Source organism: Urocitellus parryii, chromosome 5 (assembly GCF_045843805.1).
Source record: "Urocitellus parryii isolate mUroPar1 chromosome 5, mUroPar1.hap1, whole genome shotgun sequence".
Classification (NCBI taxonomy): Eukaryota; Metazoa; Chordata; class Mammalia; order Rodentia; family Sciuridae; genus Urocitellus; species Urocitellus parryii.
Window position 1 is genome coordinate 129,473,747 of NC_135535.1, and position 14,388 is coordinate 129,488,134.

At 44.3% G+C, this 14,388-nt stretch overlaps 1 protein-coding gene across 1 annotated transcript in view; it reads right to left on the bottom strand.

Moving 5' to 3' along the window:
- Positions 1–10,130, bottom strand: part of Arhgap22 (Rho GTPase activating protein 22) — a 156,486-nt gene extending 146,356 nt beyond the window's left edge. Inside the window, exon 1 of the mRNA XM_077798688.1 lies at positions 9,949–10,130. Within this exon, the coding sequence (XP_077654814.1) occupies positions 9,949–9,982 (34 nt within the window). The 5' untranslated portion in view covers positions 9,983–10,130. The remainder of the gene's footprint in view (positions 1–9,948) is intronic.
- Between the last annotated feature and the right edge of the window lie 4,258 nt (positions 10,131–14,388).

Genomic DNA, 14,388 nt, shown 5'->3' on the forward strand with positions numbered 1-14,388 from the left:
TCTCCCTCAGGTGTGTCATTACTAAGTACAGTAAAGGTTACTTAAACCCAAGCACTACCATAGCATGGCCACCTGGCTGATAACTGAGAAGGCTACCAAGTGACCAAGAGGTAGGCAGCATATACAGTAGGAATATACTGGACAAAGGGATGATTCACATCCTGGGTAGGACGGAGTGAGATGTCATGAGATTGTATCATGATACACAATTTAAAACTTACAGATTCATTATTTCTGGAATTTAATATTTTTGAACCATGATTGTGGGTAACTGAAACCATAGATAAAGATGGACTGCATATGTAAATTATGCCTCAAGTAAAACCAGAAGAACAAATTTAAAAAATAAACAATGAAAACAGCATTTTAAAAAATCAATTTTCAAGCTGGGCGTAGTGGCGAACGCCTGTAATGCCAGTGGCTCAGGAGGCTGAGGCAGGAGGATCATGAGTCCAAGGCCAACCTCAGCAACTTAGTGAGACCCTAAGCAACTTAGTAAGGTCCTGTCTCTAAATAAAAATACAAAAATGGGCTTGGGACGTGGCTCATCAGTTAATCCCCAGTAGATTCAATCTTCAGTATAAAAAAAAAATCAATATTCAATGTATTTGAGGCCACTGTCATTCAAAGGTCACCAAACTGGGAATTTCTATCTCCTTCCATCAGGTTCCACCAGACTTGTTTTGGACCCTTTGCTACTCTTAAGGCCTCTGCAATTTCATTGCATTTCTGATAAAACTTTCATAAGAGACTGTCAGCAGAGAATGTGTTCTCCATGTGGGGTAGAGGGCCTGGCTGGCGGTGAAGGATGTCCAGACTTGGGCACCTCTACTCTCAGGGCAGGTAGCAGTTATATGCTGTGGTGCTAGGGCCTGGCCTAGATGTAAGAAGACCACTGGGCGAGTGTCCTGTGAACCTTCTTCACAGGCTTCTGTTCATGAAGCCTCCAGTGCCTGTCTGAGGTCTGGTCCAGACCCTGATTCTACTCCTGCATAAATGGCTCTTATAAGACTCCATCCTTGGCATAACTCCCTGACCCCTCTTCTGCCCTTGATCCCCTCTCTGAATCTCAGGCAAAGCCAGATGTTGTATCACCTAATTACATGATTATCTCTTTGTGGTTCCACCTCGGGGCCATGAACATGATCTCCCCTAGGGAGGACCTGCCTGGGCAGGGCACAATGGCATCATGGGCATATCCTGGGAAACCACATCATTCATGACTGAGCAGCCAGCGGGGTCTTGTGAAATCTGTGGCTGCCCCTTAAGAACAGAAACCTTCAGGGTGCAGAGCTGTCACCTGGTACAGTCAGGGACCTTCAGGCTAGCATTCCCTATGATCCTTGGGGGCAAACCCAGTAGCCTCCAGTCCTTTATTTCTATTCTCCAACCCCAGAGGCAGCCAGTTTCAACCTTTGTAAGCCATTCCAGCAACAGCGATGTTTTCTTCTGTATGTATAGATAAGTGGCTCCATCATGGAGCTTAAAAATTCCTATCACCTAGTGATGTCCTAAGCATCATGAGATTGTAGCACAACACCCTGCTCTTTTTTTTTTTTTTTGATGCCCATGTAGACAGTTTTTCTGCCAGCTGAACAACACATAGCATTATGTATAAGTCATGATACTAGAAAATGATAATAAGTGACTAAGTTTCTGGTTTACAGATTTAATATACTAATGTTTTATCATTATTTTAGAGCACACTTCTACTTCTTTAAAAAATAAAAATTAAAAAAAAAAGAATCTCAGGTCCCTCAGGAGAATCCCAGAAGAAGGTATTGTTCTCATAGAAGGTGGTGGATCCATGTGTGCTATTGCCCTTGAAGACCTTGCAGTGGGATAAGATGAGGGGTGAAAGGTGGTGATGCTGGTGATCCTGACCCTGTGTACACCAAGGCTCGTGTGTGTTTGTACCTTGGTTTTTTTTTTTTTAACAGAAAATTCTAAGGAGAAAAAAAAAAATAGAAAAAAGTTTATAGAACAAGGAAATAAATAAAAAAAAATATTGAGGGTTGGGGATTTAGCTCAGTGGCAGAGTGCTTGCCTAGAACATGCAAAGCTCTGAGTTCAGTCCTCAGCCCTGAAAAAAAAAGAAGAAAGAAAATATTTCATACAGATGTGAAGTGTACTGTTTTAAGCTAAGTGTCATTATAAAAGAATCAAGTTAAAAGAATTTTTAAAAAACTATAAAATAAAAAACATTACAGTAAGCTAAGGTTAATTTATTATTAAAAATTGTTTTTTAAATAAAACCTAGTGTACAGTGTTTGTGACATCTACAGGAGTGGGCAGTAATAACCTAGGCCTTCATAGTCCCTCAGTACTCACTCTCTGGCTTGCTCAGAGCAACTTCCAGGACTACAAGTTCCATTTATGCCAAGTGCCCCTATAGGTGTACCCCTGTTTATCTTTTATGATGCATTTTTATTATATACCTTTCTATGTCTAGACACACAAATATACCTAGTAGTGTGCCATCATTGTTTGTTGCAGTATTTACTGCAGTACAAAGCTGTACCTGTTTGTAACCTGGGAGCCATAGGCTGTACCATATAGCCTCAGTGTACTAGACTTGTGAAACCACACTTTATGATGCCAAAATCATGGTGAAATCATCTCATGACACACTTCTTGAGATGTATCCCTGTCATTATGATTTCAGTTGATTTTTTTGTAGTTTATCTCCACATTTTAAATAGTATACATTTATTTCCAATTCTTGATTTTTTTTTTCCTTTTAAGTGTTATCCATTGACTCCTTACTATGGAAGAGAATTTTTGTTTCTTTCACACACAAACACCCATCCCATTCTCTCCATAAATACTTACATTATAATTTTTGCTAGATCAATATATAGAATTTCTATTATTATTACTCTGTAATTGCTAGACTTATTTGAGTTATGTGGTATACCATAGTAATTTTTCCTTTCATGTATTTCACGTATGGTGCTAGGGCCTGGCCTAGATGTAAGAAGTCCACTGGGTGAGTATCCTGTGAACTTCTTTCTTCACAGGCTTCTGTTCATGAAGCCTCCAGTGCCTATCTGATGTCTTGGCTTGCTTTTACATTTTTTTTTAAATCGTTGGAGTGAATATCTTTTTTAAAATTTTAATTTGTTATATATGGCAGCAGAATGCATTACAATTCATATTACACATATACAGCACAATTTTTTGTATCTCCGGTTGTACTATTTGTGTCTTCATACATGTACTTAGGGTAATGATGTCCATCTCATTCCACCGTATTTCCTACTCCCATGCCCCCTCCCTTCCTCTCCCACCCCTTTGCCCTATCTAAAGTTCATCCCCAATCCCCATCCCCACCTTGCCAACCACATTATGAATTGGCATCCTTAAATCAGAAAAAAACACTTAGCATTTGATTTTTTGGGATTGGTTAACTTCACTTAGCATTATATTCTCCAACTCCATCAATTTACCTGCAAATGCCATGATTTTATTCTCTTTTATTGCTGCATAAATATTCCATTGTGTATATATGCCACATTTTTTTGTATCCATTCATCTACTGAAGGTCATCTAGGCTAGGAAAACTGGAAATCCATACGAAACAAAATGAAATTCAACCTCTATCTCTCACCATGCACAAAATTCAAGTCAAAGTGGATCAAGATCTAAGAATTACACCAGAGACACTGTTTCCATTAGAAGAAAAAGTAGGCCCAACTCTCCATCATGTCAGATTAGGCCCCAACTTCCTTAATAAGACTCTCTATGGTGCAAGAATTAAAATCAAGAATCAATAAATGGGATGGATTCAAACTAAAAAGCTTCTTCTCAGCAAAAGAAACAATCAGTGAGGTGAATAGAGAGCCTACAATTTGGGAACAAATGTTTACCACAAGCACATCAGATAGAGCACTAATCTCTAGGATATATAAAGAACTCAAAATCTTAACACCAAAAAAAAAAATAACCCAATCAATAAGTAGGCCAAGGAATTGAACAGACACTTCTCAGAAGATGATGTACAATCAATCAACAAATATATGAAAAAATGTTCGACATCTCTAGCAATTGGAGAAATGCAAATCAAAACTACTCTAAGATATCATCTCATTCCAGTCAGAATGGCAGCTATTATGAAGACAAACAGCAATAAGTGTTGGTGAGGATGTGGGGAAAAGGCACACTCATACATTGCTGTGGGACTGCAAATTGGTACAGCCAATATGGAAAGCAGTATGGAGATTCCTTGGAAATCTGGGAATGGAACCACCATTTGACCCAGGTATCCCTCTCCCCTGATCTATACCCAAAGGACTTAAAAACAGCACACTACAGGGACACAGCCACATCAATGTTTATAGCAGCACAGTTCACAATAGCTAAAATGTGGAGCCAACCTAGATTGCTTTTACATTTGCTTAGATTTTTGCTAGGTATGAGTTTCTCAACATTAAAAATTCCATCAATAGTCTATATCTAATGTGTTCAGAGGCCATAGGTACCTTCTTTGAAATATCATTGCATTTTCTCATTCCAAACTCCATAGTTTCTCCGAAGAACTGCAGGGCTGCTTAAAGTGGTCTTTAGATAGCACTGAGTTCCTGAGTGCCTTGAATATTGAGGATACACAAAAACTGTTGGATCGCCTCTTTAGGAAAAATCACAAGAACAAGGCCATGGTTAGTACTTCATCCCACCCATGAGCTCTCTTTCCTCAGCTCACAGTATTGACCAGGCTCTGCAGACCCATCCAGGCCCCTGAGTGTTGACTCCTCCTATAGGAGATGGCCAAAGCTGCAGTAGCTTTGCTCTTTGCTCATTGCTCATAAGTCTAACAATTTCCTTCAAAAGGAGCCTCCTAAACAGCAACAGCAATTTTGTCTTGCAACATTCCAAACAATGGCAAAAACGCCAAAGGAATATTTTACAGATTGATGACATAAAACTCAAAAACTTGACCTGCCCCCAAAATGCCCTAATATTAAAGTAAAGAGCAAACAACAAAAGTCAGTTGAGGGAGGGGGATGGATTTTCCTAATGACCTGGACCAATTTAAAGCTTTCCCCAGGATTCAACTATTCACTCATTTATTTGATCAATAATATGTGTTGGGTGTCCACTGAGTGCCTGGCATGGGGGGGTATAATGATGTTCAAACCCAGAAATGGTCACTGCTCTCATGGAACTCACAGTCCAGTGCTGGTGACAGATATCACTCCTCCCACGCCCCCATCCCCTCAAAAAAATCACTCTTGGGAGTGAACAGCTACAATCAGAAGGAAATACCATAGAGGAAAGGAGAGCATGGGCAGAGGACCAGAGTAGGTGTGTGGAGGCTGCCCTGGTGGGTGACAATTGAGCTGACAGCTGAGGGTGAATAGGGGTGTGTATGAGTGTTCCAGGAACTCCAGAGGGAAAGGGGGTGAGCAAATCCCCCGAGCAACCAAGGCAGCCGAGGCAGAGGCAGCCGCGTGGCTGGGGCTTAGGGAGTGAGAGGATGCTGGAGGTTTGGTAGAAGGGAGTCCCTGAGGGCCACAGGAAGTTCTGAATTTTGACCCTGAGAGCAATGGGGAAGCCACTGAAGGATTCCAAGATGGAGCTGGGGGAGGAGGCTGGAGGTGAGTGCATGACTGGATTTACGTTAACAACGTGACTGGGGCTTCTGCTTGGAGAATGGATGTGGTGGTGGAATGGGGCATGGTCCAGGTTAGAGAGATGATGGTTAGGGAGGATTCCAGAGAAGAATGAGTGAAATTGGCAGAATCAGGAGGTCTTTGGAGTCTCCCTCACACCTGTGCAATAGGACAGAGCCACAACAATGAACCTTGATGCTGGGCAGTGCTAAGAGGCACCCAGGAGGCTTCCATTAAGATTGGAGGAATAAACAAAACTATGTCTGTGGAACTTTAGAGAGGGACCAATAACAGCATGCTAGGGTGGCATCGGGGTCAATTATTTTGGGGATCTGACTAAGCCTTGGGAGACAGGGATGTACCAGACCCACTTCTTGCCTTTAGAAGGATCTGGTCTAAAGGTCACCAAAACCAGGTTCCCTGCAGGTTATGGGAGCAGAAGAGGGAGCATGGAAGGTCCAGGGCAGCAAGTTGAGAATGCAGTAATGGCAATAGGTCAGGATTGGGCACCAAGTTCCCTCCTTACCCTGAAAAATTGTCCATGTCACTCCCAGGAGAGAGGGTCCTTATATTTTTATTTTCTATCTTGAAAAATAAGTAGCTATTCTGACTATGTCTCAAAGAGTTGTAATTTGTTCCACTGTATATCTAATGATTTTTATGGAAGTTTAATAACTTTATCCTACTTTCCTGCGAAAATTGGTGGGACAGAGTGAGCAACCACTGGGAATACAGCAGTGGGTAGAAATATGGGTCAGTAGAGGACAAACCTGCTGGTGACAGGGCATCAGGAAAGGTTCCCAGTGACATACAGAACCGGTGGGAGCTAAGCAGGGCAGGGACAGTGCCACCAGGTGCCACTCAGCCTCGTTCAACCAGGCCATATCTATGTGGATCTAAGGCAAATCTGAACCACTTACAGTATAATATTCAGTTTGAGCCAGGTTGAATTAATATGTGCTGATATGACTCTGTCTGATTTGAATTGTGTGATGCGCATAAAACTAAGGCATGCTATTTTGATTATAGGTTTGTTTTGAGCCATTTCAAACTTGTTTGGGAACTTTCCTGTTTTTTTTTTTGTTTGTTTGTTTGTTTTTTAAATGATGTGTGTGTGTGTGTGTGTGTGTGTGTGTGTGTTGACATCTGCCTCTAAGTTCTTGGAAGGTGAACTCAGCCAGGGCAGGATAGTTGACCAGACTTAGTTCATACTATGGTTTGAACAGTGTTCATCCCCACCAAACCCCATGCTGAGGCCCAGTTCTTCAAGGGGAGGGTGTTGAGAGTCAGTGGGACCTTTAAGAGGTAATTAGCTCATGGGGTCTCCTCCTTGTGAAGGGATGAATGTAGTTTCCAAGCAAGTGGGTTAGTGATTGAGAGAGTGGGTTAATTAGGGCAAGAGCAGGTTATGAAGTGATACTGGCCTCCCCTGAGTTTCTCTCACACACAAGCTCCTTCCACACATTCCTGCTACAGTCTTCTGCTTTCTGCTACAAGGCCCTTTACCAGAAGCTGAACAGATGCTGGTGCCATGCTTTTATACTTTGAGAACCGTGAGATAAATAAACCTCTTTTCTTTATAAATTATAAAGTCTCAGATGTTCTGGTGCAGCAACAGAAAACAGAGTCAGATAGTTTTATATGCAGATAGCCAACAGTAAGGCTTTTCCTGAGAGGTTCTCAGTCCTGATATCTTTCCCTCTGCTGGGAGGAGACAAAGATGACTTTTTAGGGTGATGGTAGCTTTCTTCCACTCAAAGATGGTCTGGATGGGGACCTACCAGGAAGTTAAGAGTCAATGTGACTAGGGAAGGGTCTCTGGGAACCCTGGTATCAACATTCCATGCAGAGCAACCTTTCAGTCAGACCCCAGAGCTCCTGAGCCCACTGACTGCATCTGATCTTATTAGGTCTCCTAAAAACCCTGGTCTTTTTCATACAACTTAGAAAATCTGTGTAACAATAAGGTGTAGAAGTGGGTCTATACTAGGTATGTTTGAGAATAATCTAGACAAAACAGTGACTGGATACCAGGGCTGGGGTTTGCCTAACTATGACTTGCTGTGTCAATAACACATCCCTAAAAAAGTTCCTAAAAAGTTTGGATAGGAATGAATTTTGATAGAATTTCTTAGTTCTGTCAGAGCCAATTTCTTTAAGGCACATGTACATATAATTTTTGTCCTTATTTCTCCAGAAATGTCCTCAGGGAAAGTTATTCCATAACAAGCCATAAGTCTAATCTGGTTCCTGACAGGCTCTGGCCTTATGCTGTGCATGATGCCTCTTCCTGCCTCCACTCCAGCCTCCCTGGTCTTGTGCACCCATATCCCCAAACCAGGGGCATCTGCACCTCCTGCTCCCCACCTGGAATTGGCCTCCTCCCACTATTTCTGCTACCCTTCACCTGCCTAGTCGGTCCCTGTCATCCACAGTTCAAAAACCACTTTTGAAGTCTTCTGACTTTTTAAATACATGATCTTAGAATGCTTCTGGTCATAGTTTATGACCATACATCTTTGTGGGCAAGGGATTATTTTATTAAGGCCTGAAAAATAGCATTATAAACAATCTTGTCTCATATCTAGCCAGATAACATCATTCAGAGATGATACTGTTTCTCAAACTTGGTACTATTGGCATGTGGGTTCAGAAAATTCTTTGTTGTGGGGTTTGTTCTATACATTGTAGGATATTTAGTAGAACCCTTGGTTTCTACCCATTGGATGCCAGTAGCACTCCTCAAAATAGCCAAAAATGTCTCTAGACATGGCCAAATGTTCCTTGGGGAGGGTGGCAAAGCTGCTTCAGGTTGAGGACCACTGACTTAAATGTTTATAAGAAGTTTGGGATTTCACATGTAGATCCCTTTGCTGAAGTCTCTTTGCAGACCAGCACCAACCAATGGAAAAATAAAAGGTATAATGTGGGAGCCATGTGCATAATTATAAATGTTCTAGTAGCTGCATTAAAAGAGTAAATAAGAAAGGTGAAATTAATTTTAATAACATATTTTATTTAACCCAATACATTAAAAATATTGCCATTTCAGCAAATAATCAATACAAAATAACTATTAATGAGATATTTTACTTTAAGTTTTCTTGTACTAAATCACCAAAATCTGTTGTTTTTTCCTCAATTTTGATTAATCACATGTCAAGGTGGTTTCTGCTTAGAAGTTGTGGGACAGAACTAGGCTTGCTCAGAGGGGTCTGGCCTGCTTCACCCCTTGGGTCATTAGCAGACTGTGCCACCACCCCTTAGCAAAGCCAGGAAAGGTCCTCCTTTGCTCATTTGGCTCACAGGTTACAGTTCATTCCAATGCAACCCATGGAGAGACCCACTCTCTGGAAGAATGGGTCCACCCAGTAAAGTCACTTGTGGTGTGCTAATCAGATGTGGTATTCCCTGTGAGTGCACAAGAGATGAAAGGGTCTCTGCTGCACACATCTAGTGAGATGAACACTGCTTCCAAGCCCAGCCCCTCCCCAGATGTCCCACCCACCCATCTCCAAAGACCATTTTTTATCCTTACTGCTTATAAGGGAAGCTTCCACAGATATTGGTTACACCAAAAGATATATTTTCTCAAAAGACAGATGTTCTCATCTAAATGATACTTGATCTGGCCAAGAAGTTGATGTCCAGGGAGATGCTCTCTGTACCCTACCCAGTGGCTGAGTCCCCAGGCCACTCTGCTAGGACATATGCTGGCTAGCCCCAGTCCTGGACTTTCCAGACTCCCATCTCTTGCTTATCTCAATATGCTTCTGTTCATTCCCTTTCTTATCTAAGGACCCTGCAGCTTCCTGAGCATTATTCTGGCAAAAAGATCTGCCTGTCCCCTGCTTGCCTAAAGAACTGCTTTTTATAGGCTCCACAGAGCATCCTCTCAGGCGGCTGGAGAAAGATCCTTGCTTGAACCCAACTTTCTGTAGAAGCAAGGGCATTGCCCTCCCTGGTAAGAACCATTTCTGTCTTTGCTACAAGGCAAATCATGGGCATTTCCCTTTTAGAAAAGAAGCAAAGTTCTCCCAAAGTTGCGGCCACCTGTTCACCTGGAGCAAAAGAGGGATTTTGTAAAACACGGAATGTGGGGTGAAATTTGCTCACCCACTCCGGCACTAAGATAGCCCCCGCCCTTGCAATTTCAGGTCCGAGCCCCACACAGCCCGGAATCCGGCTAGAAACTGCACATCAGTGAACAAGGATGCTCAACGTGCAGCGGCAGTCGCCGAAGAACGCCGGTCCCAACGGATACCCAGCAGTGTCTGCGCACTTCTGCCAAGAGGCACATGTGGTGCACGGAGAAACCTCAGAAGGCTGGACTTACCCCTTCTACTCTGCCTGATCTTTGGGCTCAGCATGTTCCTGCAGTCGCTTGGCTAGACTCTCTGGGTTGATCATACTGTCGTCCACTTCCCTGTTCTCTTCTTGCCGTCCTTCATGCCTCTCTGGCTTGGGCAGCGTGGCCCCTGGCGTCGCCCGCGAGGCTCCCTCGGCTCCCTCTCCTGGCTCCGGAAGGTCGGCTTGCCTTGTACTACAGAAACCTCGATGCATTATTTATCCATCCCAGAATTAATTCCCATCCAAGCGGACCATTAAGGACACGGTAATCTTTGGTGATCAATCACTGGGCCAGGGCGGGGCCGGCCTCTCAGTCCCTCTGCTCCGCGGGGCTCACCAGGCGCTGTCCATTCCGAGCTGAGCTGTGTGAGGAGGGGGCGGCGCCTTGGAGAAGGTGGCGGGGGTCTGGGGACGGGGAGGCGGGGCCAGTGGAGCAGAGTGGAGAAGTCTCAGCCCGCCGCCGAGTGGTTCCAAGACTGAGAGACACTAGTGCCGCCCGCTAGAGGCCACCAAGAGGCCAGAGGAAACATGGGAATGTGGCTACCCCGGCCCACATGCCCTGTTAAGGCCTGGGTTAAGACAACGCTATTGATGAAGGAGTGGCCCAGATCCTTCCTGGCCCTGTCTAATGGGACTAGTTTATGAGCTCACTGTTCTAAATGTTGAAAGACAAGTGTGTTTTAGAAACAGCCAGCAGCCTGGCAATGTTCAGATCCTCTAGGGGACCCGAACAGCAGGAAAACACCAGTTAGGAATGTTAACTATTTATGACTCCTTAGTAAGATGACAGGAGTAAGACTGCTGTGAAGCACTGAGTTCAGGATCTCTCAAATGGTAGGATCTGCAAAGCTATTCACTGAGTTTTAATAGTGATTTTCTGCTCATTAGCCACGTTTTTATTTAATATTTGCATAATTCTAAAGGACATATATTGGACTTTTGGGATGTCCAGCATCAAAATCCTAAAAATCCCTCCACAAACACAATCATAATAAGAGCTGTCACTTATTAGACACCTACCGTGTGTCAGGCATGGGGTTGGTGCTTTATGTTCAGCTTATCATTTAATTCTCTAACTCCCCAGACAGGTGTTATGATCATGTTTTTTCAGATAAGGAAAACAAAGCATAACAATGTAAATTTCTTGGCCAAGGTCACATATTTCCTAGTGACAGGGCTCGCATCAGAACCCAAAACTGTCTCTACAGCTCCTACTTTTCTATAATGCCAATCTTTCTGAACACCCCAGTTTTCACGATTGCGAGTTAACAGTTTGTGGCTTGAGACCGTTCAGTGAATTTATTGGACAGTAACCCCCTACCCCGACAGTTATCCCTGTGTCCTCTTAAACATGTGAATTTGTGGCTGGGTTATAATCTCCCTTGAATGTTCTCCCTCCAGCTTTCTCCCTTTGTGTACCCCATGTCCACTGATCCACAAATGCCCCATAGATGCTTAATTAACTCCAGTAGCTGGAAGGAAAGAGGGACCCACTGGGAGATCATCACAGCAGTCACACTAGGGATGAGAGAGTATGAAGTAGGGGATAAACCTCCTTACTCTCCCCTCCTCCCTTCCTCTCCTTATTCCAGACTCACCAGGATGTGGTAAGCCACATGGCCAGGGAGAAAGCAGAGTCCACAGAGACAAAGCTGTCTTACTCAGCATCGAGTCACTTTTCCTGGCCCTCATCTACTCATCAGAGGGGAGAATAGGTATTTTCATGACTTTTCATGGTAGTACCCATGCGTCGACTTCTCCCTGACCCATCTCTTGCCACTCAACCATGTTCCTGAGCAACTTCTGTTCCCTGTGCTTCATTAGTTTTGCACATGCAGCTCTACTCCCATGTGCCTCAGTGTCATTACACACATAGCCCCTGCTTCTATGCATCCCTGTGCCTTTGCAGGTAGAGTAAGTGCCCTGTCTCAGGAATGCCCTCCCCCACATTGATTCACCTACTTATTTGTCATGCTTTGGACACTTCCCCTATGAAACTCTCCTGATTACACTAGCTGAAGGATCCACTAAGCACTTCCCCTGGACCGTTTTCTGTATCCCTTTGACTGCCCTTCTTGCTCTCCAAGGCCTGAGCACCAGGCTGTCTCAGCAGTTCCTGAGTCTGAGGCAGGGGGATAGCAAATTAGAGACCAGCTTCAGCAACTTAGTGAAATCCTTAGGAACTTAGAACCTGTATCATTAAAAAAAAAAAAAAAAAGGACTGGGGTAGAACACCAATACAACAACAACAAAAATGGCTTGATGAGTAAATCCAAGAAACATCATTGAACGAGACTCCTTTTCCTTTAGAATAAGGTACAAGCCAGGTCAGGCTAGGACAGAGGCCACCCAAGAGAAGTGGGGAGGATATAGAACTGGAGAAGTCTCATGTTGACACTAAGGTCACAGGACAAGTCCCGTGGCCTATGTCTTGAGCAATCAGGAAGCCATCTGTGAGTAATGCAGCCTGGCCTGTATTCTCCAAGTTAGAGACAAGAAAATGCCCTGGGATATAGACGGGGTCCACTCACACTTGTTTTGGTTAAGAAACCACCTCCGGGCACTTTTCCTGCACAGCTGTTTTCCTCTGATGACATGAAGTCACTGCTCTTACTCGCCTGCTTTCCTGGGGATCAGAGCTGGAGCAGGACAAAAACCACAGACTCTGGGCTCAAACCCAGAACTTGAGCTGGGAAATGAGCAGGAGCCAATCCCAATTCTGCACCAGAGAAAGGTGGGGCCTGGGGGTGGTGGGAAAATGGATCTGCCCTCGACCATGCTCCCCGTAGGTCCAGATGAAGGACTCATAAGGTGGAGCCAAAAGGGTCCTTAGAGCCCTCTCCAGGCTAAAGTTTACAAATTCAGCTCAGGAGGCCCCTGGGAGCCTCCACATCCCTCTGAGGTTGCTGGAGAGAGAGTGAGGGTGAGCACAAGAACAGGGCAAAGGGATCTGTGGAACAGGAGGACTCCATGCATGTACTTTTCTTTGAAAAAAAGAGCCCCATTCCCCTCACTTAAAAGGAGGGAGCTATATTGGTCTACTTAACAACAGAAGAGAGAGTCTCCCTGCATTCTGGTCCTGCCCCTCTCCAGCTGTGGTCCTGGGTCTAACTTCACTGATTTCCTCCCTTCAATCATTCAGCATTTTCTGAGGGCTGCTCTGGGGCAGGTGCAGAAGGGTGAGCAGAGGGTGCTGAGAGGGCAGAACTCTCCAGAATGCATCCACTGAAACACATGCCTGTTGGTAGAATGGGCACCCACCAACACTGACTGGCTCAGAGCCAGTATGCTTTCAGAACAGCGGCTCCTGCCTTGGCTGCACACTGGGGAGCATGGACAACTAACGCCTGCAGCTCTGATTTAACTGCTGTGGCATGTACAGTGGTCACTGGGATTTATCAAATCTCCCCGGCCATCCCATGTGCAGCTAGGGTGGAGCTGAGAAACACTGTTTTAGAAAACAGCTGCATGTCTCTGGGCCTGGGGCCACCAGAGGTAGCCTTTGCCTGCTGTTTTTCTGAAGGAAACTTCTCATGAAGAGGCACATCTGCCAATCAGTCACTCAATCAGAAAGAAGAGGGCCATTATCCCCAAACCCCAATGGGCAACAGCTCTGTTCCATGCACAGACACAGGTGCTATAGTATAGTCTGTGCACTGCACAAAGGTGTACAGCAAAGGAAGGTGACAGGCTAGGCTTGGGTTGTACAGGCAAAGCTAAGTGTTCTAGCATGGGGGTTGGGGCACAACCAGGAAGGGAGTTTTTCTTTAATTTGCACAAAGATGCCATATAGATAGCAGAGTCCTGCTTTCCTGTTCCAGAAGCTGAGGGTTAAGCACCTCTGGAGGCTGAGGGGGAAACAGTGCTACCTTGGCTCTGCAATGCCTGTTTAGTGGTCACCAGCTTCAGTGGTCCCTGCCTGCCTACCTAGAGTGCTCTTTGTGCCCTCTTCTAGGAGGTTGCTGTTCCAGTTCCCTAGCATGTCACTCAAGGTCCGCAGCTCCCACCCTCATTCTCTGGTTTCTCTTGTTGCTGCCCATCTCGGTGGTGTGCTGGAGCAGCCAGCCAGTATCAGTTGGCAAAAGAGTTGATGGTAAATTTTTCAGGAATTTTGCAAGCCAGTGCATTAAAGAGGGCAGCCTTAGAAATTAAATGATATGAACTTACAATTAAATAAACTGTATTTCAAATAAATACTCATCACTTCCTAATCATTTTATTATATCTTTTTATGCTTAAGGTTATTTACATCTATCCTCTACAGTATGGAGAATACTACATATTGAGTGGCTACCATGCCTTTCTTCCCAATTCCATGTTCAATGACATCATGCTGGTAGTTTGAAATCAATTGTGGTGGGAGTTACGTGCACCAAGGAAGTCAAACAGTGCTATAAATGAGAGCTGAAGAATTTGTTTCTTTCAG